General features: G+C 50.2%; 1 protein-coding gene across 4 annotated transcripts; it reads left to right on the top strand.

Moving 5' to 3' along the window:
* TPM4 (tropomyosin 4) lies at positions 1-21424 on the top strand. Of its 4 annotated transcripts, none has more exons than XM_019737003.3 (9): positions 1-205; positions 5149-5274; positions 9471-9604; positions 12058-12175; positions 12742-12812; positions 13764-13839; positions 15800-15862; positions 15945-16014; positions 17020-17271. In XM_019737003.3, exons 1-9 carry the CDS (start codon positions 92-94, stop codon positions 17100-17102), a joined length of 855 nt encoding a protein of 284 aa, XP_019592562.1. In that variant the 5' UTR covers positions 1-91; the 3' UTR covers positions 17103-17271. The 4 variants fall into 4 exon arrangements, with proteins under 4 accessions (XP_019592562.1, XP_019592561.1, XP_019592563.1 ...); XM_019737002.3 differs by lacking the exon at positions 17020-17271 and adding an exon at positions 20094-21424 and having other exon boundaries at positions 11-205; XM_019737004.3 differs by lacking the exons at positions 1-205; positions 5149-5274; positions 17020-17271 and adding exons at positions 5565-5810; positions 20094-21424.
* Positions 21425-24265: the final 2841 nt, after the last annotated feature.

The following is a 24265-nucleotide window of genomic DNA, read 5'->3' as shown; positions in this document are numbered from 1 at the left end:
GGCCTCTCCCCCCTGCCCTGCTGCTCACTTGACAAACACCGCTGCAGACCCCACCACAGACCCTGCTACCCGCACCCTTGTCTGCCCAGCCATGGAGGCCATCAAGAAGAAGATGCAAATGCTGAAACTGGACAAGGAGAATGCCATCGACCGGGCCGAGCAGGCTGAGTCGGATAAGAAAGCTGCTGAGGAGAAATGCAAGCAGGTGAGGGGCCACCCATTGGGCCACGCCGTGCAAGGCTCTGGGCTGAGCGTGGGGGTCTCAGAAACCTTGCTACCTGGAAGTTGGCAAGGGGACAGAGGGTGGTAACGCTCCAGCTGAGAAAGAGCGAGGTGGGTCGTTGTTTTCCCTGGGGAGGTCCCTGGGCTGGGAGAGGGAGGGGTGACAGGACCTATCCAACATGGCCAGGGGGAGCCAAGCAAGTGAGAGAGAGATGGGACATGTGTGTGTGCTGGATGTGTGTGTGTGCAAATGTGAGAGTGTGTGTAGGTGTGTTGGAATGAGTGTATCTGTGTGGGGGTGTGTGTACTGGATGGGATGGCAGGGGTATACTGTGGTGTGTGTGTGTGTGTCTACGTGTATTTGTGTGTGTTTGAGCATTTCTGTGTGCACATGTGTTTTGTGTGTGTGTGTGTGTGTGTGTTTCTGCTAGAGAGTGTGGAGGGGTGACAGCGGCTGTGAGAATGAGTGTGTGCAGAGGTATGAGTGTGTGGCTGTTGGAAAGCGGGTGTGAAAGAGTGTGGATGTGTTTGTGAATCCATGTGTGTACATGGTGGTATCAGCGTGGTGTTGTGTGTGTGGGGAGAGGCTGGCTGTGTGCACTTGTGCAAAAGGTGGCATGACTCATGGAATATGCGAGTGTCAGGGTGTTTGTGTGTGTCTTGAGGTGACTATATTGGTGTTGGCCTGTGTGTGCTTGTAGGTGTGTGCTCTTTGGTGTGTGTGTGTGTGCCTGCTGAGGTGAGGGTGGCGGCACAGAGCTGTATGTGTATATGGGTGACCCTGTGCCTATGTGACTGTGAGCCTGTGGGTCCCCACTGGTGACTGCCCTGGGAGGGTGGCCAAGTGTGGGTGTGTGGTGGGGCCAGCTGTGACTGGCTGCAGAGGCAGCTGGGTGAGGGTCTGGAGATTGGGATGAGTGGCGAATCTCATTGAGGCTCTGCCTATCTGGGGTGCTCCTGCTGTCCCTGCCGTAAACCTGGCAGGGCCGCTTGTGGCAGGCAGAGGCCCTGGACACAGAGCTTTAGAGACGAGAGTCTCAGGAGTCTGACAATACGGGGACATTGGGGCGCTAACAGAAGGCCAGTGGCAGAGGTGTGGGCTCGGCATTCCCAAGGCCATGGCTTCGGGCAGAGCAGAAGTCAGTTGTCTGGTTCTGCCAGAGCAGCCAGTGGGAGGAGGGAAGGGGGTCCTGCCCCTTCCATAGTGCCCTGCTCCCCACAGGGCTCATCGATAGCACCCCCCAGGTCAACCATTAAGCCCTTGGTAGCTTTCAGGGTCTCAAATAAGCCCCCGGAGCCGCCCAGGATAGTGACACAATGTGCCCAGCCCTGCCCAGCCTGGGCGCCAGGCCAGCTTGGCAGGTAAAAGCACAAGCTCTGAGCTCAGACTGGCCCCGTTCGCAGCTTGGTCACTGAGTGCCCTGAAACAAACACCTTCACCTCTCTGTGCCTCTGTGGCCTCATGTATGAATTGGGGAAGTGACAGTAGTGCCTCCCTTGCCACCATGAGAGGACTAGAGGTGAATGTGCAGGTGGAGCCCTTGTCCCCACACCTGGCACAAAGTAAGAGCTCCATAAATGACGGGTTTTTTCCTACGCCGTCCTACTTCCCCTTTGGGCTGCCATCCCCCACGTCCTGGGGCTGCCCCGAGTGCCTGTGACACATCCTCATCGGCCAGCTCCACCCCAGTGTTCCCTGGCACATATGCCCCCCCTTCCCTCCCTATGCTCCTCCCTTGCAAACACAGACACCCATCCTATGCTGGCCCTGAGCTGCTGGCTTCCATCCATCATTCAGCCCTCCCCATGAGGGGCTTAGTTAGGGAGTCAGAAAACAGAAACTTGATGGCTCCTATTTTCAGTAAGGTGTGAGTGACTGATGTAGCGTACTCTACCAAGGCAGACACAAGTTCCAAACAGAAGGTTCCCAAAGCCTCCAGCCAACTGGGCAGCCAAGGAAGAAAGGACAGATTCTCAGGGCTTCAGCTGGATTTTCATTCTGTTCTTTTTTTCACACAAAGCCTCCTACTGGGGTGGGTTTGTGCTCAAATCTAGGCTGGATTGTTTTCTAGCTTTGTGACTCAGGGCACGTTGCTGCACAGCCTCTCAGCCCTCAGTGTTCTAATCTGAGGAATGGAGCAAACAATGCCTTCTGATGGCCAGGCATAGGACCCAAGACCCCAGAGGTCCCCAGCAGATGCAGAGCTCCATGGGGCTCATGGCTAGTCCTGCCTGGGAACAGAGGCAGGAGGCGATGAGGGACTGACTCAACTTACCCAGAGTGCCTTGTGCTTCAGAGGAGACCAGAGAGTGTGGGTCTTGGGACCAGCCTGACTCTCAGGGACCCTGTAGCAAGGTCCCGATTCCGGGCCCCATCTGTCCAGTGTGGGAACAGGACTTAGAGATCCACCCTGCCTGTTTCCTGCCCACTCTCCTCCCAGGGCAGTGACATCCGCCACAACTGGTCTTTGACCCCACATCCTGTCTCAGCCCTACCCAAAGCCCCCATTTACAGCGACTAAGTTGTGCAGTCCGTGACCCTCCTAGCTGTTTTACAGGCAGGGAAACTGAGGCCCAGAGAAGGAAGTAGCTTGTCTGAGACACCCCAGAGCCAGGGAAAGGCTCTGCCCACCCAGCAAGGTGTCACACACCAGCACATGCTTCGTGTGTGCAATTCAGAGGGAAAGAAACCAATTTGTGTTAGTCTTATTTATTTTTCATATGGGCTCCAACCACTGAAGGGTTTAGGTTTGTGTCATTGATTCATTCTGAGGACTTCCGTGGTGAGTGTTGGGCCTAGCTCCATGCTGGGCTATGCTGGGGCTTAGCCCCTGGCCCGACTCCCAAGGAGCCCCAGGCTGTGAGAGACAGAGCCAAACATGGAGGGTTACCCCCTGCTATGCCCCCTGCCTCCAGGGTCAGGGCTAGGTGAGGGACGGACAGGGTCTGGAGGGTCCAAGGGGAGTGGCAAGGGCTCTGGCCAGGGCAAACTGCTCAGGGGAGGGGGCACTGGCGGTGGGTGAGGAGGGTCAGTGGGAGGAGGGTATGCTGGGCAGTGGGTATAGCATAGCCAGCGGTCAAGCGAACCAGCTTCAAGTCAGTCTGACAAGGGTTCAAATCTGTATGGCCCGGGGCAAGTCCCTTCCTCATCTGGGGTCTCAGCTTACCCTTCTGTAACATGGGCCTTCAGTAATAGGCTTGGCATGTTCTAAATGCTTCATAGCCCCCTGCCCACTTTATTTTAGTCTCCACCCATTGTCCAAACGTTGCCAGAAAATGTTGTCAAAACCCCAATCATCTTTGTACCTCGATGGGGTGCTCATAGACCACTATGTCAAGGCCTCCATTTTGCAGAAGAGGAATTGAGGCTAGGAAAGGGGACAAGGGTCATACAGCTGGGGTTTGGAGTCAGGCTTCTGGGCTCCTTGCCCAGACATCAAGGTCAGGTCCTATAGACCCTGATTTAGGCCTGCTGCTACCCTCTCCCTCCGCAAACCCCCCACCCACTTCGCATTCCCCAGCTCAGTGTGGGACACTCAGGAGCCCCTGGATGGGAGACTGGGTGATATCACCTTGGGACAGGGGCCCTTCTAAGAATTTGCACTTTTAAGAACACACACACACACACACACACATTTTGCACATCATCTCAGGGGTGACCTAGATCAGATTCCAGCTTGATCTAGGAGCCGTAGGCACAGTCGCTTTTATAACATACCCTCTTTGGGAAGGGAGAGAAGTAAGTCAGAGAGGGATGCAGGAAAGCAGGCCTGGCAGGAGGGCCTGTTTAGAAGTGGGTTCGATTCTGTGCTGTGTGACCTGGGGAAAGTTGGTCTATCTCTCTGGGCTTCCTGCTATGAAGAGGAAACAGGAGGATGAAGCGGGGCCAAGTGGGGGCTGCCTGCCCACCCTGGGAGCATGGACAGGATCAGGGCTCAAACCACCAAAGACATACGAATAAGTCAGATCAAAGCATGAGTTGGACTGACCACCCCAGCCCAGAATGAGAGGCAAGGGAGGGAGGTGCAAACTGTATGTGGCAGAGAAGGCTTCCTGAGCTGACCCTTGACTGATGTGCTGGGGAGCAATAAAGATGGGGAGGTGAAGGGGTGTGTGGTTTGTATCCCATAGACCTGAGCTTCTCAAATTGGGAATGCAAAAAGGGGGGCAAGACTCTCAGGATAAACAAAGATGACTCAAAATTTGGGAAAAGTAGGGGACATTTTTATTAAAATGAATACAAGCCAGATGTCCAAGAATTTAAAAGACTTAACCTGAGCCTCAGAAGAAAGTGGCCTTGGACGGGTAGCTCTCTTTTAGCCAAGCCCCCAAAGTCCAGGAACACTGGGGGTCTGAGTCCTTTAATCTTTCAGGGTATTTTTTGTGAGATAGTCTGAGAACTACTCTCTTGGGCAATGGGAAGCCATAGCATGTTCTAGGCAGGGGGAGGACAAACATACACTTGGAAAGGTTCTCTGGCTGCCAGTGTGTGTGTGGGGGGAGGGGCGCAGAACTAGAGGGGGATAGCCTGGGGGCAGAGGGATGGTCTAAGCCTAGAGTATGAGACTCCCCCCTTTTAGTTTAACCCAGATCACCGGGAGGCTGCGCCCCTGAAACTGGGATGCAAAACTGAATGTGTGTTTCTGAGAAACATGTCAGGACTCATTTCCCCAAAGCTGTGCCCTACTCCCCAAGAGTATTGGGGGACCTTCAGAAAAATAAGCACAGCTCGTCCCAGGACTATGTAAGGATGTGAAAACCATATTAACAGGTAGTAATTGAGTGGTGCAGTGTTGTTATTCCTGTCTTATAGGTGAGGAAACAGGCCGAGAGACAGAGGACCCCTGTGAATGCGGGGGGCGCCCCTGCACCACGAGGACGTGGCCTCCAGACTGACGCGTTCCCCCCCTCCCCCCGTATCCCCAGGTGGAGGAGGAGCTGACGCACCTCCAGAAGAAACTGAAGGGGACGGAGGATGAGCTGGACAAATACTCTGAGGACCTGAAGGACGCGCAGGAGAAGCTAGAGCTGACTGAGAAGAAGGCCTCAGACGTACGTGCGCTGGAATGCGGGAGCCCGCGGCGGGGTCCGGCAGAAGCCTCGGGGAGGGAGGGAGGAAGAGGAGAAGGAGGAGAAGGAGGCGGTGCCTCCCGGCGCTTTCTCCAAATAAGTCCCGAAAAGGGGCACTTTCCAGCAGCTGCGGCCAGCGGTGCCGACGTCAGGCCCTCCCCCAGCGGTGCTGACGTCGGCGGCCGGGCCCGGTGACCTCATCGCCCCGACGGCGGCCGGGCCGGGGGCGGGGAGGGGCGGGGGCGGCCCCGGCGCAGGCAAAGGCTCGGGGGCGGCCCCGGCGCAGGCAAAGGCTCGGGGGCCGGGGCGCGGCTGCTGCAGCTCTCGCCGGAGCCGAGTCCAGCCGAGCCCAGCGCCCGCTGCGTGCGCCCCCGCGCCTCTGCGCCATGGCCGGCCTCAACTCCCTGGAGGCGGTGAAACGCAAGATCCAGGCGCTGCAGCAGCAGGCGGACGAGGCGGAGGACCGCGCGCAGGGCCTGCAGCGGGAGCTGGACGGCGAGCGCGAGCGGCGCGAGAAAGTGAGAGCCGCGCCCTGGACCCTCGCCCTGGCCCCGCGCGCCCCTCCGGCCTGGCATGACCCCCGGGCCCGCGCGCCCCCGCCCTGCGCGCCCTCCTTTCTTTCCTTCTCTCCGCGCGGGTCGCTTCCCGCGCTCCCGCTCGCCGCCGCCGCTGTCCACCCCCCATTAGCCCGCCTTCGCGCCCTTGGGCCCTACCGCACCCGATCGCGGGCCCGCACCCCCCTCCGGCTCCGGGCCGGTTTCTGAGACCCCTTCCTCCACAGCTCTCCTCCTTCTCGGGTCTGGGACGGGGGAGGGGGTACCGCAGCCGGGTCGGGCGGGGCCAGCTGAGCGGGAAATGGGGGGATGGGGCAGAGGGGTTGGCGATTCCGGAGGGGGTATGGGGTAGGGGGCACCGCACAGCTACCGACTCGAGGCTGGCGCCGGGGTCCGGAGCCGGGAGGACCTGCGGCTGCACCTAGGAGCGGGGAGTGAGAGGTGGAAACGAGCATCCATTGTCTAGGGTTGAACTGGCCGACTTGACTTGGTGCGGGGGAGGGGGGTTGCGTCGCACTTTCTCGCCTCTTCTGCGGCTTCCCGGCTCGCTAAACTTTCCCAGCTGTTCCCAGGGGCGCGGCGGCGACGTGTCTGCTCCCGGCAAGGGGCGGAAGTTCAACCCTGCGCCGCCGGCCTTAAGCTTCCCAGCTGGTCCTACGGGAACCAGGGCCGCGAAAGGGACCCCGCCTTCCTCCAGGAGACCCTCGGAGTGTTAGCACGGGTCCCTCGATCCCCCCGGATCGCTGTGTGCCTCCTCTGCACGTCTCGGGGGCTGAATGAGAAGGGGGCCTCGTTGCCCTCTCTCCATTCCCTGACTGTCCGTGGGGATGGGACAGATGGTGGCAACCTCTGGGGCTGGGGAGAGATCTGGATTGGTACTTAACCCCTAGGAGGAGTCTCCCCATCTGTAAAGTAGGGGTGATAATAATGGCCACTCTAGGATAGCTAGGAGGCTTCCAGGAGTAATACCTCCCGTCATGGCATTTGGCAAATAGTAGTGTTCGATTTTATTTAATGGGGGTAAGGGGGACAAACACATAAGGCTGATTTGCATCCCAGGGGTCTCTGTTCTGGGAGCATGGCAGGGAAGCAGCCATCCAGTGGGGCTTCAAAATGGAGGTTGAGCAGAGTCTTATGGAATAAATTAGAGTTTTCTAGGACAGGACACTTGGTTGTACGAAGACTCAAAGGCAAGAAAGTTGGGGGAGAGGGTAGGAGCCTAGGGATCCTGAAAGCTGGGTGGGGACCCCAGAAATGAAGAAGATGCCCGGCCAGGTGGAATTGCCATGGGTATGGACAGGTCTGGCCCCACTTTGGGTTTGGCCCAAGTCACAGCCTTTAATTCTGTAAGGGCTGCTCTGACCCCCATGTAAGCCTCCAACAGTAGCTGGTTTGGCCTCTTTCGCGCACGTAACCCTCCCTCTGATCTCATCCCAAGTCATCTCACTGGAGGACAATTACTTCTGCTTAAAAATGGCCCTCAGCCGTGAGCCAAGACAGGAGTGGGATAATCCAGTTGGGAGGAGAGTGTTTTTGGAAAGTTGCAGACTTCTTAAAAAAAAGTTTGCTTTTCAAAGTATGCTTCTCTTGATTAGGAGGGAGAAAGCCTGAAGAAAGTTCCCGGGCAAAGGAATGGAGCCCAGAGGGGAGGAGGGAAACCCTTTCTCAGTCCCTTGTAGAGAAGGCCAAGAGCGGCGTGTGGCAGACTTCTGGGGCTGCCTCCGACAGCTGGTTTCATTTAGATTTTTGTGTGATTAACCGACATCTTCCTGTTCCTTTGCCACATGTATCTAGCAAGCCTCTTTTACCTTATAAGGGAAATCCTTTGTAGAGTGTAGAAGCTTTGATTGCAGGAAGGGGTGGAGCCCAGAATGACTAGCAGTGACTAGCAGTTTTTCAAAAGTATATATATATATATATATATATATATATGTCATAGATGAATGCATCTCAGAGCTCTTTCGATTCAAGATAGCTGAAAATGTGCCCAAAGAGTGGTTGTCAGGACTCAGACTCCCCCACATAAAAGCCGCTCACTTTCTTTTTCTTGAAAAAGCTATCTCCTAAATCAAGCACCTCTGTATGGTCTTAAAAATCAATTCCTTGACTGCTGACAGGTGTGGAGTTTCTTGTTGGGGTGATGAAAATATTCTGGAATTGGTGGTGTTGGTTGCACAATTTTGTGAATGTACTTTAAAAACATTGGGGAGAAATTCAGTTCCTGCCCCAGTTGCTGGAGTAGAGTTTAGATTCATGTAATTTAAAAAGAATAAAAGGCACTCATTGGAAGGAGTGGGTGATGTTTCTTAAAAGAGTTCGTCAGTGGTTTTTAGTGGATTTTTTCAAACTGGTGTTTCAGAGGAGGCTGCCATAAGAAACACTTGTGGGAGCTTCCCCATCTGCTGCTAGGATTCAAGCTGAGAAAAGTTGCCTGATTCTCTGTATTTTTCAGCAACTCTGACCTCATTCTATTCTTTTTTTTTTTTTTTTTTTTTTCTGTGTAAAGGAGCAGAAGGAGCAGTTTCCCACTTTTACAGCCTGCTCCCATTCAGAGATTTTTTTTTTTTTTGACTTGAAGAAGCCCGTGTAGTTTTACGTGGGCCTTCACTTCTCCCCTTGGTTCACCCATTCTCAATATGAATGTGCCTGGCCTCCAAGCCCTGCAGGATTCAGGGCGCAGGTTCAGCGAGGGAAGAGCCCTGGGCTGGGGCACAAGAGGCCATTCCTTACCAACTCTGACACTGAACAGGACTACTTCGCCTTACTGGGCCTCAGTTTGCCCATCTGTAAATGGGTGGGATATGAGAGGATTAAATGAGGCGAAATCCTGGCCATAAGAGCTGCTCTTTAGTGGGACTTCCACGTGCCAGGTGCAACACCTCACCCTTCAATGACAGTCCTCGCAGTGGTGTGGGTGTAAAATAACCAGGACAGGGAAGCTTAGCGTGGTGAAACAACCAGCCCAGCGTCACATGGCTACAAACTGACAAAGCAAGCCAGCTTTGATTCTGGAGTTTTTGCTTTTATGCACCACATTATCGTCCTGGAAAAGCCAGTAACACTGTTCAGACATCTCCTCCATGCCTGTAACCAAGATTTGTTTCTTATATCTTTCTGTCTCATCATCTCTTGGCCAAACTTTGTTAAGTATGGGGGTTCCATCTGGGCTGCTTCCTTCCCCCAGTGTACGGCCACCATTTCACTGAAGGTTCCATATTCTTGGCATTTAGCTTGCCAATGAGGTGACTGGGAGGAGACCTCATTATGTGACAGGGTAAGCCGGGTCACCGGTGGCCTTGTTCTCTAGGAATCCATGCAAGGAGAGGTCAGCACCGTCCTTTCAGCATACGGTGTACTTGTCTGTCTTCCATGTTGATTTGACTTCCCATCCTGTACTGGGACACATCATTGAGTGGCAGGTGTTCACTTGACGTTTTGGGGGATGATCATACAGAAATTCACATTCTCCAAAAAAGAGTGTGAATTTTTTACTGCCTAGATTCCTGGGTGGGCTCTGGCAGGGGAGTCGTGTTAGCTGAAGGGGAGGGCAGCGTGTGAATGGGGGACTTCCGCCACTGGCTGGCCTGTTACCTCCTAACCTGGTTTCACCTCTGACCTCCTCAGGCTGAAGGGGATGTGGCAGCTCTCAATCGACGCATCCAGCTTGTTGAGGAGGAGTTGGACAGGGCTCAAGAACGACTGGCCACAGCCCTGCAGAAGCTGGAGGAGGCAGAAAAGGCTGCTGATGAGAGCGAGAGGTAAGGATGCTTCGAACCTAGTGGTATTGGTGATGACTTCTGGGAAATGGGGCTCTAACTGGGTGGCTGACCTCGCATAGCTGTGGTGAGACGACGTGGAATGAACATGTACACATGCAGACAATGTGTGACAGCACCTTATAAACTGTCCCACTGTGTGTAGAGAGGTGTTTGTCGTTGTGGTGGTGATGGAGAAAAACTCCCACCAGGCAGAGGAAGGCAGAAAATATGGGCAAATAAAACTGCAAGTGTGACTTGCAGAGCCTGAAAGCCACTGTGCATCTCATCCATGTTTTCAAGACATCAACTTCCGGGGTGATGTGAGACGGGGGCAGATAAAAACTGGGAATGGGCCATCTGCGTAGATGATTGTTAACAGTGCTGTTGGGCAGGCTTTGGGCAACAGAACAGTGACAGCAGTATGTCAAGGACATGTGCAAACTGACCCCATTGATGTACTTGCAGCTGACGGTGCCCCTTACTTGTGTGGCATGAATGCTGCATTTTGGGCCTCCAGCAAGGTGCTCCATCCTCGGGAGCATGACAGTTCTCTGAAACAGTTCTCTCACATTGTGATTCACAGAAGCAGCCATCTCCATGTGGTGGAAATGGGTTCCTTGTGTGGCAACAGTGTGGGTCAGGCTGGTGGTCATTGCATGTCTGCCACACGATCCCACCGGCAATCTCACTTGACCCATCCCATCATGGTTGTCCAGGATGAACTCCAAAGGATTCATTCCTGATTGTGCTGTGGTGACTGCAAACCAGAGATTAAAAACCAACTGGGAAATCTTGGAGATTGACTCTGGGAGTTGCCCAAGCAGGAAATTTCTTCTCATGCAGTAGAACAGCCTGTGCCGAGGGCACAGACCCCAGGGCAGGCTCTTAGTAGAGGGAGAGAGGGCAGCCACAGGGGAGTGTGAAGGATCCCGTGACACGGTGCTTGTGGCGGGGTTAGCTGCTGCCCCTGTGCACTGTCAGACTAGCCTGGCCAGATGTCTCACTTCCAGGATGGCCCCAGGGCAAACCCCAAAAGCCTGGGAAGGCCCCTCACTGGTATAATGTCACCAGAAGCTTTTGGTGACACTGTTGTTGGCGGCTGATTATTATTATTATTATTATTTTTTTTTTTTGGTAAAAGGAATTCTATACCAAGGAGCTGGAGAATCTAGGTTCACGTGCTTCCACGTACTACGTGGCCTTGGGCAGATCACTGATTTCTCCAGGGCCACAGAGGGTTTTCTAAGCTTGCTCACCTGCTGATTTTGAGGACTTGTACAGGTGCACAGGGTGTTGTGACAGTCAGTTGAGAATGATAGTGACAGCCCGCATGGAAATATTTACTAGACGACAGAAGTATGTGGCCCTCTGCTCTGGGCAGGCACAACACACATCGATACGTTATCCTGGGTCAGCCTCTTCAGAGGTACTGATCCGACCTGGTCCTCTCCAAGCAGTGCAGGCCAGAGTGAGCGCATCTCATGGTCAGCCAGCTGAGTGGTGCCCGACTTCGGATGGATCCACTGCAGGGTCTCCTCCTCCCTCACCTTGTAGGTACCTGTGTCTTACCTGGGCTTTCCACAGCAATTCACATGGTTTTGGTGGTCACTCACTCCTGTTTTTGAAACTTTCCAGTGGTTCCCTGTCCCTTCAGCATAAAACCCTTAGCATGTTATTCAAGTACCTTGCCTGCGGTCTGGCCACCCTGACCTCCTGCCACGTTGTGTCATTCCTCTGGGGCTTTTTTTGTGTAGCTTCCTCACTGAAGAATAACTTTTCCCTTGTTCACTTGTGGCCTCTCTTTTGGAAAGTCTTCCGTGACACATGCACACCCCCTCCCCCACTGCAGCAGAATTCATCTTTCCCATAGCCAAGATGGCCCAGACCTCTAATCACATGGTAGTAACAATTGGAGTACAAGTACACCATTACTACCGTGTTTCCCCGAAAGTAAGACCTAGCCGGACGATTAGCTCTAATGCATCTTTTGGAGCAAAAGTTAACATAAGACCCAGTGTTATGTTATATTAGACCTGGTGTTATATTATAGTAAAATAAGACCGAGTCTTGTATTAATGTTTGCTCCAAAAGACGCATTAGAGCTGATTGTCCGGCTAGGTCTTATTTTCGGGGAAACACGGTCGTTAGCAGTGGTATAGAATGGAAACCGGGCTCTGGAGCCAGACCCCCAGGTTTGGGTCCCAGCTCTGCACTTACTGTGTATGTAACCTTGACCTGCTCACTCAGCCTGTCTGTGAAATGGGGTCCGTGTACCTACTAACTACTTCATGGGGCGTTTGTGAAGTGTGAGGCACTTAGAGCAGTGCATGTGGGCAGCTCCACACTTTCCTCTTTGGAGTCTGGTTCCCGGCAGATGTCCGGGACATTTTTTAGATGCGCAGGTGTGTGATGAGGCGATGCTGTGTACGTAACAACCAGGTTACTCCTTGTAGAGGAATGAAGGTGATAGAAAACCGGGCCATGAAAGATGAGGAGAAGATGGAGATCCAGGAGTTGCAGCTCAAAGAGGCTAAGCACATTGCAGAGGAGGCCGACCGAAAATACGAGGAGGTGAGTGGGCCTGTCAGATGGCGGCAGCAGCAGGAAGTGGGGAGGAAATGGACGTGTGATAGGGAGACCCCAGGGCCGCCCAAAGGAAGCTCCCGGTTAGGTCAGCTGGCCATCTGCATCCACATCTGTTTTTCCAGAGACGCCATTTGGCTGGGAACTTGATCTTCCACAATGCCAAAAGGTCCTGGGGAATTCTGTGACGCTTGTCTGACTTGGTGGGGAAACCAACTGACCAGATCGCTTTTTGTCCTGCAGCTGTGTGTTTCAGCGCAGTTTGGCTAAAATTGGGAATCGTGGTCCCCGGCCGTGGGTCTTGCCAATAAGAGCTCAGTCCCCCGCCTGCCTGCCTCCATAGTCTCAGCTCTTCCTTCCTCTCTCCTGTCTGCCTCACTCCTGGGGCCCAAGAGAGAGAGGTTAGGTGTCGTCCAGGACTGAGGGCAAGCAGCAGCAGAAAGCCCCACGCTGGTAGACAGTCTGAGCACGGCCTTGCTGTCTGTACCGGGAGGGCATCCAACTAGAGGTGGCTGTTGCGGGTCAGTCTCTGACCATCCTTTCTGTCTCTGCAGGTAGCTCGTAAGTTGGTCATCCTGGAGGGCGAGCTGGAGAGGGCGGAGGAGCGTGCCGAGGTGTCTGAACTGTGAGTGGCAGAACAAGACTGAGCGGCCCAGCTCAGCTCCTGGGGCGGGCGGGAGGCAGTTGGTTGACACCAACCAGGGCCTCTGTTCAAGCGGATGGGCATCTGGGACTCATTGCTCGGTCCCTCCTCTTGGCCTCTGGGGCTGACAAAGAGAGATGGTGACTGTCCTTGCTGCGCACATGTTGACTCTTCCCACCAAGGTATTGGGAAGTAAGAGGGAGACAGCTGGTAGCAGAGAAGCCCAGAAGTCTCATTCTCCCAGAGAGGGTATCTCAGGAGGCTGTGCCCTCTTAACAGAAAGCTGACCATGGAAGGCAGACTGCTCCCCACCCACATACCCCTCCCCCCCCAGTGTTTAAATGCTTTGCTCCTGATGTCATTATTTGGCCATGACACGTTTCTGGGGTAGGGGGTGGGGTGAGAAGCCTGACCAGAATCCCACAAGCTCCAGAAAAACAAAACTCCTCTCCCCTGGGCCCTCCAGTGCCATGGAGCATCCCGCATCCCACAGCACTGAGAGGCATCCAGTTTCGCAAATCCATTCGGAGCTTGCTTCCTGGAGTGTCCGGTGTAAACTCTGGTTGCAGTCTCCCAGCCTCCTGCTCTCCATTTCATTGCTGCACCTTCCGGAGTTCAGAGTCGGCCTCATCAATCATAGATTCCGCAAGTCCCTGTTGCCTCAGACTTGGCAGGAGCCCAGGAGCATTCTACAAACCTTCCAAATATCCTCAGCCCGCCTGCCGCGCCTTCGCCTGGCACGATAGGGTTTTGATAAGTACACAGCGCTCAGCTCAGAAAAGGCCATTAACATTCCCCCCCCACCCCACCCCCACCCCCGCATTCCTTGTGGGGGCCCCAGGCAGTGTCGTGCCCTTCTTTGGAAAACTGCTTTTAGGGGAATCGCCTGCTGTAAGGGAGGATAAGACACAAGCATCCTTTGTCTTTGTGCAGAAAATGTGGTGATCTGGAAGAAGAACTCAAGAATGTCACTAACAACCTGAAGTCGCTGGAGGCTGCCTCTGAAAAGGTTGGTTGGCTTGAGTTGGAGGGTGATTGGCTAGACTTGCTTCATTTCTTCCCCCAGGGTACACAGGAGCAGGCTGTGGTGTTCAGCCTCAGTAGCTTTGGTCCCCAGCAGCTGGGTTTTCCCCCACAGAAATAGGTATTCGGTGGATTTCCCTCTTCTGTGGGGTCTTAGCACCGTCTTTGATCTCCACTTCGTATGAGGGTGAAGGTGGAATGTGAGATTGGTGCCTAGTCAGGCTCCTCTTGGGGACATCTGAGCATAATACTAGAAGTACAGAGCCCTGCTCTCACTTGAATCCCCTGGTTCTGCCAGAAATACCTGCTTGAAGATCATGCAGCAGATATCAGAGGTGGACTCGGGCTTTTTAGTTTGAAACAGTACCCAGAGCAGTCACTACAGGATAGAGTCACATTAGGAGTCTTCCGTGGCTCACCCCGCCGAATTCTCCATCCTCATCGCTTCCTCACGCCCCCCCCCCAGTTGCATTGAACTTCGGTTTCCCAAACATTCCGTGTTCTCTCGTCACCTCCAGTTCTTTGAACCTGCTGTCCACTGTAGCCTGGAGTGACCTTTCCTTTTCTCTTTGTTTGATAAACTCCTATTCATGTTTTAGGCCTCAGCGTAACCCTTTTGCTGCAATGCGTGGATGTATCCGAATGAGTATATCTGAAATTTTTATACATAAAAATAATGTCATTTATGTACAAAGCAGCTCAAATCGTTGTTATTAAATGCATAAAATAGTCAAAATATCAACTTTTTGTTTTTTTGTGGATTTCTGACACATTTTGGGGAAAAAACTTTGAAATCAATTAACGCAACAAAATTCAATAGCACTTCTGCTGAGAAGCCTTCCCTGATTGCTCATCTAGGTTAGGCGTTTCTCGGCTGTGTAACCCCACCTATGTCTTTTCCTATCATGATGGTTGATGACATTTATCATGATTACTCAATTGCATGTCTTTCTTGCTAGATAGTACACTTTAAGGACAGGGTCCATATCTGACTGTTAAGAGATGTATCATTAATCCTAGCCTTGTGCCTGGCTTATATTTGATACTAGAATATTTGATGAATAAATACGGTCCAGGTGTTCCCACGGTACCATATGGCCTCTGCTCCTGTGAGAGCTCAGAGCTGAGTGGAAGAGACTGACAAGAGAACAAGGTGCTTTGGGACTTCAACAGGGGGACCTTGGAAAGCTGGGAAAGGTGTCACGAGGCAGTGACCTTTAAAAAGGCCTGATGATGGCCAGGAGCTCAAATTCCAGGGTCAAGTTCCAGCCGAGGCTGGGTCACTTGATAGCCATGTGACCCTAAACACGTTTCCTGACTCTTTACTCATCTGTAAAATGGGATTGAGGGTCTCTCTGGCAACATAGCGAGCAGTTGATAAATGTCAGCTCATATTAATCCAACGTAAGCCTTGAAAGACATACGTAATTTCTTTTTTAAATAACATTTATTAAAACAGTACGAAATCATTTTTTATTTCGTGAAGAAAAATTTTTTTATTAGTTCAGGTGACACGTAATCCTGACAGGGAGTAATGGGGAAAGGAACATTCTGTCTTGGAGGACCCCAACACAGACAAGGGCTGGGAGACCAGAGGGTACACAGAATCTATTGATGTGACTTGGGGAAGTTGGCAGGAAATGGGGTGGAAGCATGGATGGGGAGGACCTTGAGTAGCATGTATTTCCATTCAATCGGCCCACCTACCTCACACTTTTATCTCAAGTTATCCACTCAGGCCTTTGGATCAGTACCGTCTCAGAGGGATCACCCAAAGAGTCTGAGTTTTGCACACATTTCTTCTGCCTGGAAAGGTGCCTGCCTCTACTTTGCTTCTTAGGCGTGTTCAAGCACACGCTTTTCTCCAAGGAGCAGGGAACCGGTGTTCTTTGATGCTTTGCTTTTGTCTCCTTTTTCTAAAAGCAGTGTTTTGGTTTCTCCCACAGTATTCTGAAAAGGAGGATAAATATGAAGAAGAAATTAAACTTCTGTCTGACAAACTGAAAGAGGTGAGTGATCACACCCAGCTGGTCAGGTTTCTCCTGGGGCTGGTCTTGAAGCAATCACAGCGACTCCTGTCTTTTTCTTTAGGCTGAGACCCGTGCTGAATTTGCAGAGAGAACGGTTGCAAAACTGGAAAAGACGATTGACGACCTGGAAGGTATGAAATTACCATGAATTATGTTTGCTCTGCCTCCCCTGTCCGACACATCCACAGAGAGTTGCAGGAGATGTGTGTAGAGGCTGGGTTCGGCTTTGTTTGCCTTAGGATAGTAAAGTGCGTCGTGACGTCATACCTGGAAGTCTGGAGCACTGGAATTGGATAGTGCAAATCAGACTCAGACTTGGGTTGCTATTTTTTGAGAAGTAAACTGACTCTGGTTAATTAGCTCCACGTGTGAGTACAGAGACAAATATGGCTGATTTAAAAAAAAAATCTTTAGAATTGCCTTCTATTTTCCTCATTTCTGAGAGATGCCTTGCATTTTTTAGATGCCTTGCATTTTTTACAGAAGCTCTCTCCCAGAGACCTCAGAGCTTATCACCAGATGAGAAAACGGAAATATAGAGAATGTAGAGACTAAATAAAGACTCCAGTCTGCAAGCCTGGTGCCCACTGAGCCCAGAATTTCTTGTAGAGTTCCAACTTTTTATAAAAATTCTGTCCCGTTTATCTTCATAAAATAATTCGGGAATTGCAGATCTTGGGTTTCATACGGAATCTCTCAAGCTGCCTATTCCACCCAGAAAGGGTGCAAAACTCTCAGATGACTTGTCCCGTGTTTGGTTTGGGAAGTGAGGTTTCCATATAAGGGGAATGCCCCTGGTCCACAGTATGACCTTTGAACCAGGTGACATCATTGAAAATCCGAAACAACGCAGGGTAGGAAACTGGTTAGGAAAAGCTCTGTGCATTTCCTGCTGCCATTCCTAAAGGTTCATTATGGCTAATCCCCTGTAGAACCTCAAACCACTTAGAAATCACTGTCGATCTTTTGTTTTCTCATTTGTTTTCGATAGGATACAGCTTCCTCTTAGTTCATGCTTTGTTTTCTCACTTTCTTTTCTTCCTTTCATTGCTCATCTGTGGCACACCATTCCGACCCTCGTGTTCTGTCCCCTGTACCTCTTCTTCCGAACTCTCCCTGGGACCTCCGCCCTCTAGACGAGCTGTACGCTCAGAAGCTCAAGTACAAGGCTATCAGCGAAGAGCTAGACCATGCTCTCAACGACATGACCTCTCTCTGAGAGGCAGCAGGGGTGCTGCCCTCTGCCCTAGCAATACTGAAGTCTGCCTTCTCACTGTGGTGCCTACGTTCCCTGGGCTTCTAGAAGCTCCTGTTTCCTGCCTCCTGGTTCGATCCTTCCAGCTGCCTTCTGCTGTGTCTGTGACCAAAATAAAAACAGGCGGTCCTCATCTTCATGTCCTCTCATTCTCATTTTCCCCACTTGCCGCTTTTGAGCCCTAGTAGCAATGATGCCCTTGACAGTGGCTGCAATAGAAAGTGGGTGGTTCAAATGGAGAGCTCGTTTCAGAAAGAAAATTATGCCCACGTGATTCTTTTCTGATGATGTGAAAACAAAAGCTAATTTGGCACTAGCTCTCAGACGCAGGGCTAGCTAACTATATATGACACCAGTAGTGGGTTTTCCTTAAATAGGAATTGTTTTGAGTGCATACTCACTCACCTTCTTAAGCAGCTTCATAGCATTGGCAGAACTCGCAGAAACCAGCAGGCTTGTGTCAAAAGAAAGCTACCCTTGAATGGGGTTTGCTCTACGGATTCAAACAGCGGCAGTGGCATTTTGGTCTCTTGAGTCCTCTTTTTCTCCATTTGTTTCTTTGTGTTACACTCTGAGAATGGTGCCTGGGGTTCCCTATGTCTTCACTGTTCATGAAACATCTATCCACCTCTCAGTCCTGAGAGGACGTTCACTCATGAAGCTCATCTCTCTATACCGTGGCCTTAGAAAACTACCCTACACAGAATTAAAGAGCATTAGCTGGAAAGGGAGTGGAAGCTGCTGGAATGCCAGAGAAAGGAGGCGAGGTGATCCTTTCCTGAGTTCCAGTTGCCTGAGACGCTAAACGAACATTTACCTCCCCTCATACTTGAAATTAACTAGTACCGGGAGCCTTGCTTTGGTTGAGAAAAAGCCCATAAAGTTAGCCTGTGGGTGTTTAAAAGTCATGGTTATAGTGACCAAAAGCTCATAGGTTTTTCCAAGAGAGTCCAAATTTTAAACAGTCTATCCAGTCTTCCCCTGCGCCCCACCACGGCCACCCCAGATTGTCCCAGAAACACTGACATGTTGATGTCCAAGCCACGCCTTCCAGACTGCCCCTTAAACCTGAAAATGGCATGAAAATCTCCAGTTAGAATCATCAATTTTGGGTCCCTATAGCTTTTCATTCCTTATCCTGTAATTTTTTATTCAGGTGGGGACCTATGTCCCGATTCTTTTTTATATTCATTGCTCCAAAATACACCTCCTCTAAACCACCAAGACCCTTCCACACGCAGCCTCTCCCTGTTCCTAACCGCCACCCACTGGGAACTTTGCACACACCGCTCCCTTCACACATTGCCATGCATCCATCCCTGGAAATATTACAGACTGTGTGGGGGTGGATGTTTTCTGTTCACTCTATGTATTCGTTCCTGGTATTTTTCCAGACATTTGTATAGCCTCCACTCTTTGAAAAATAACTGTAGCCCTGCCGCTCCAGTCATTCTGCGTAACTAAGCACCTAAGTAGAACTTGATTGACAAGAGATTTGGGCAATGGGGATCTACTATGACCTCTTGACAGTCCATGGGTCTGTCACGATTCTCAAGGGCAAATAACACTTTCAGGGCAAGTTATTTTATCTCAGACCTAATAACAAAGTAGATGCCAGGAATCTAGTGGCAAGGTGAGGTCAGGATGTGTGGTTGGGATATCTGAGTTTAGATTCTAGCTCTTCCCCATAAGCTGTGTGTCCTTGAACAAGCCATTTAGCTGCAAAATAAAGGTGGCATCTCAGCTATTGCACAGATTAAATGAGATAGTGGAGAAATTGGCTCACACAGTAGTAGGCACTCAATGACCATATGTCTTTCCAGACTGAACAGGCCTGGGTCACTGTTCTCTCTGATGGAATCCTCCCAGATTAGAGTGGCTTGATTTTCTTTTTTTTTAAGTGCCTCATCAAATAAAAGGTTCAGTAGTTGGAGTCGAAAGGCTGCTCTCTTATGCAGTCACTTTTTTTCTTTCTGAAAATTTCCAAGCTGATCCTATCACATTTTATAAGACAATTTGCTTCCCTCCAGTATTTTAATGAGCCTTGGCCTAGTCTCTTATCGGCCATCACTCATGGCAAACCAGTTCTCCCTTGTGCTCTGTCATGCATAGCTCTGAATGGCATCTTACTTTTTTTGTTTGTTTGTTTCATCAGCTCAATCATTTAATAACATACCTATAGTCTGGCTTAAATCTCAGTCATGTTGCGTTTACCTGGGGTCTGACTACATTGCTATGGACACAGACACGGTAACACAATTACGCCTGAGATTTCAACAGCCATTCCCAGAAGCACCAAAGGAAAGATGGGTTACAGGATTATATTTTCCTCCCCAAAGCTCAGGGACTAATTAGCTGGCACTAAGGAGAAACTATATTAAGTCACCCATATCTAGGACTAAAATCTTATGTTTGTGTAGCACTTCATAAGTCCTGAAGCATTTCTCATTCTCATAATAACCCCCATACCACACGTTGGTATTGTTACTGCCATTTGACAGATGAGGAAACTGAGACCTAGAAAGGTTCAATGGCTTACTTCAGTAGCACAGCTGGGGCTTAAATCTAGGTGTTCTGTCTCTAAAACCAGTATTGCCAGATTTAGCAGATTAAAATATAGGACGCCTGCTTAAATTTGAATTTCAGATAGGCACTGAATAATTTTTTGGCTTATCTCATGCAGCGTTTGGGATATATCTACCATACTTAAATTTTATTTATCTGAAATTCAAATTTAATGAACACCCTGTATTTTATCCTGCTATCCTATCTGACTCCCAAATTTTATACTTGATCTCTAGTATTCCATCATGTTCTATTACAATTAAGATGCAAAGTACTTTCTCTGCTATGACTTTTGCTCTGGCAGTGAGGAGTTTAGAAAACTTTTTTGCCCTTTAACAAATGTGCTTATTAATTTATTTTTCTCCCACTCTTTTATTTAATTCTCACCAGAAAAACTTGCCCAGGCCAAAGAAGAGAATGTGGGCTTACATCAGACACTGGATCAGACACTAAATGAACTTAATTGTATATAACCAAAACAGAAGAGTTGTTCCAACAGAAGCTCCAGACCTCCGTGTCTTTCTCTTCTCTTGTAAGAAGTTTCTTTTGTTACTGCATCTGCGCTTTGCTGGAAATGTCAAGCAAATTATGAATACGTGACCAAATATTTTGTATCAGAGAAGCTTTGAGCACCAGTTAAATCTAATTCCTTTTTTTTTTTTTTTTTTTCCAAATGGCACCAGCTTTTTCAGCTCTATTTTTATTCTTAAATTGCATTTATCACTAAGGTAGGCAGGGTGTTTCCTATTGAACATAGTCTCTTAAGACTGAGGGCATTTGGTTCCTGGGAGATTAGACAACACCACAGTTTCAAAACACAGACTCCAATATCTAGTCACTGGTCAATTTAAAAGGTTAAAGAATAGAACCTCTGAGCCACCAGTGGACACACTACAGGAGGCCAGGGACCATCACATAAAAATGGGTGGGGGTTTTCCATCCAGAGCAAAAGGAGGGCGGTGCTATTGTGGGAAGTCATAAACCACAGATAGATTAACCTACTCACCCTGGCTTTTTTCCACATTCTACCATGCAGAACAAACATCTGAGCAGTCAGCATGAGAATGCTGGGGAAATAGTCATAATACTCTGATAAGAAGCCACCCACTCAGCAGGAATGAATATGGTAGAATTTAGTCCTGTTCATGGGAGCTATATCAAAAAGACTGGTCACCATCAATAATTTAGCAAAAGCATTTTTCTATTAATAAATATTGGTCAGAAAAGGCCTCTCTGGCAGCAGAGATAAAGTAACTGGCCTAACTTCATCTCCTCTGTACTTTAGGGAATGGTACATTGAAGATTTAGGTGTCTAAGATTTTAATTCCTTCTTAGGACCAAGTTAATAAAAGACCAGGAAACTCCTGATTAAACTGGATATGGAGTATTTTGTAGACAGGGCTGCACATGTTAGCTTTGTTATTTCTCGCTTTCTCGGTTAACATCTCAGAGCTGAAACATTCCATATTCCCCAGCAGTGGGTGGGGGGGGGGGGCCAGTTTACAATTTTGACTAAAAATCACCCTGCTTCTAGCTTATCCGACTCCTCTGCCCCTCACTCCTATTTATTACACATCACACTACCCAGGAGATACACTAGCAAATTGTGCAATTGAATAGAACCCACACTTTTCATTTAGATTCTTGCAGCTGTATCATATGTAATACGTAGTATCACTTTTTCTACATTTTGGTCAAATAAATTTTTACAGAAACTATAATTTGTGTGACTTTTAGAATGCGTGGAGACATAGAAGGCATTTTGGTTCATTGAATGAATGGGATGCGGAGATAACTGTGCCACAAACTTAGCAAATTTTATTTGGCTTTATACCACAACTTCATGATGTGAGGATTATGACCTCTTTATTACAGGTGAGAACACTTTGCCTCAGTAACTCAAAAGCTCCTGTCCTTTGTTATTCCCCGGTCCTGCTGAGCCAGGCTGTGAAGAATGAGTAAGGTTTTAATAGATGAGATAGGAGCAGGAAAGATGGTCCCTGTTGCTTGAGTCAGGAAAGCATAGGCCTGCCTGGGTAAGGTCTTCTGTGTGTTGTGTATATAAAGGAAAGAAATCCACGTTGATGAGAACCTAATTTGGTCAGGAGTAGAAAGCCCCTGACATTGGGAAAACCCACTTAGCATTCATTTTCAGGAAGGGCTCTTCATAGAATGGAGGAAACTAGTGGCAGGAAAACCAGTGAGGAAGATGTTTCCATTAATCCAGGGAAGCGTTGGCTGTGGAATCAGAAGGAAGAAGTGATCTGCAGGAAGTAATCTTAAGATTTAGCTGACTGGATGGTAGAGAACTTAAAAGTGTCAAAGGTGACTGCAGTTTCACTACCTGAATTGCTTTGGTATTTGCCTCAAGATCTGATATTGGGACAGGCGGGTAGGGAATCAAAAAGAGAAATGAAAACATTGATGAGAAATGAAAGCCTTGAAAACATTGCTGCATTATGCAAACAATTTTTTTGTTACCAAGTACAACTGAAAACATTTCCTGCTATTCAACATTTAGCTGACACTGAGCTCGTTTAGATGGCGGTTGAGAATGTCAAAATATAATTTAAGTGCCTTACCATCATTACTACGGTTGAAGTTCTTTCTCCCTCCTACCCACCTCCTTGGGCTGTAATCTAATCTCAGGAAATTGTTTTAGTCATCCTTGTGCCTCGGCTCTTAACACAAATATTCAGTGTTTATTTAACTGACCTGTCTGGGCTCTTTTGGAGTTCCCAGGCCCATGAAGTGTGGGTGGAACACCAGATGAGGTTAGGACTGGGTTGTGAGGACTTTATCCTGCCCATAGACCATGGATGGATAGTGGGTGTTTTAGAATGGGCACACTGCAGGGTAGAATCTGGATTAGAGAATGATCGGGGAGACCATTGGAGAGATGTGATGATCTCATGGGTGATGGAAATAGAAAAGCAAGATCCAAGAGCTATTTAGAACCTCCTTGAGAACCAGGATGTGAGGGATGAAAGAAAAGGCTCAAACTTATTATATTCAGTAAGAAGGTAATGCGGGACAAGCTAGTGTGAGTAGAAGACGTCAAGCTCAGTTGTGGATATGATGAATTTGAAGTCTCTTTTACAAATCCAAAGGCAGATGTCAAGAAAGTTAGACATTGAAGGATGGCTGGGCGGGCGATGGGTTCTCTAAGAAGTGAAAATCACCAGTGTGGTTTCACTAGAAGCCACAGGAAGTAAGATCACTCAGAAAGTGGGAACAGATAGGAAGAACCATGAGGAACATGAACATCTAGGGGACAAGCAGTAACCCCCCCCCCCAAAAAAAAAAGACTGCAAAGGAATCTGAGAAGCAGCACCCAGAGAAAGGGAAGTGGACGTAGCAGGTAAAGAAACAGGCAATTAAAATGGGGGGGGGGGGGGGTGCCAAGAAACAGAATTGCCAGGGAAGGTGGTCAATAGCATCAAATACGGGGGGTGGAGGGGGGGCGCTTACAAGGTGTTCATGGCTCTGGATGAAGCTTTTTGGAAACATTAATAGAATGAGCTGAAATGCAAGGTTGGAGAGCCCCCGGGGCCGCTCTGATGGCCCAGAATGAGGGTTTGGCCCATCTCTGAGAAGCAGGAAATCCTAGTGATCAAGAACTTGGCCTCTGAAGCTTCCCGGTCTGAATTCAAAACCCAACTTCCCACTTTGGGGTCCGAGAAAGTCACTTAGCCTCTGTGGCCTCGGTTTTCTCACCACAAATCGTGGTTAAACAGCAATACCTACCCCATAGTGGGTTGGGGTGGCGATGAAATATTTTGGTATTAAAGTGTTGACACCACTGGTGGACACAGAACCAGTGTTCCTCAATATACCTGTAATTCTCATTCTAAATCCCTCGGCGGGTTCTGGACCTCAGAGGGCTGACTGGGTTGGGGTGGGCAGGCTCCAGGAGAAGAACTGAAGGCAAAAAGCGGTCTGGACAACCTCTAATTAGGTCCGAGGGCATGTCGTGAGTTGTCTTAGCGCGCTCAGGTGGCGAAGGCCTGGGGATCTCTAAATAGGTCCCCTGGCCAGAGCCGGGATCCCGGAGCACGTCTCGGGGGCCCTCGCTTCGACTGTGACGATCTCTCTTCAATCCTTTCCTCTTCGGCTCACCCAGGCCTGACGTGGAGGCCCCCAGAAAACACCGCCAAAACCAACGCACCTTCCCCCTCTCGCCCTAGCGCCTACTGAGCCTGTGCGGGGCGAGAGGGCGGGAGCCAGAGACCAACCCCACGAGCGTGCGCCCTCTGCTGGCGCCTAACGGTCTCCCCGGCGCGCGTGCGCGCGAGCCCCAGGCCCCGCCCCCAGGCTGCGGGCGCGGAGAACCGTTGGTGCCGCTCCCCGCGCTTCCCCGCCCCTCGGGGGCGGGACGGGGCCTCCCCAGAATCGGTGAGAGAAGGCGGGGACCCAGGATGCCACGCCCCCTATCTGGTCTTCATTTGAAGCCCCTCGACTCCTCACCGCTGGCCAATCGTAGCCCGCCCTGTCCCGAGCGTCGGCCAATGAGCGGCGCTCTCGGGCTTCTTCCGGCTCCGTGCCCCGCTCGCCCCTTCCCC

Source organism: Rhinolophus sinicus, chromosome 15 (assembly GCF_057876585.1).
Source record: "Rhinolophus sinicus isolate RSI-liver-muscle chromosome 15, RSI-T2T, whole genome shotgun sequence".
Taxonomy (NCBI): domain Eukaryota; kingdom Metazoa; phylum Chordata; class Mammalia; order Chiroptera; family Rhinolophidae; genus Rhinolophus; species Rhinolophus sinicus.
This window is presented reverse-complemented; position numbering and strand designations above follow the sequence as displayed.

Coding starts and splice junctions, on each gene's coding strand:
- TPM4 (XM_019737002.3), top strand. CDS start 92: ATGGAGGCCATCAAGAAGAAGATGCAAATGCTGAAACTGGACAAGGAG. Junction 15,863..15,944: donor TGTCTGACAAACTGAAAGAG/GTGAGTGATCAC, acceptor CTTTTTCTTTAG/GCTGAGACCCGTGCTGAATT. Junction 16,015..20,093: donor GACGATTGACGACCTGGAAG/GTATGAAATTAC, acceptor AATTCTCACCAG/AAAAACTTGCCCAGGCCAAA.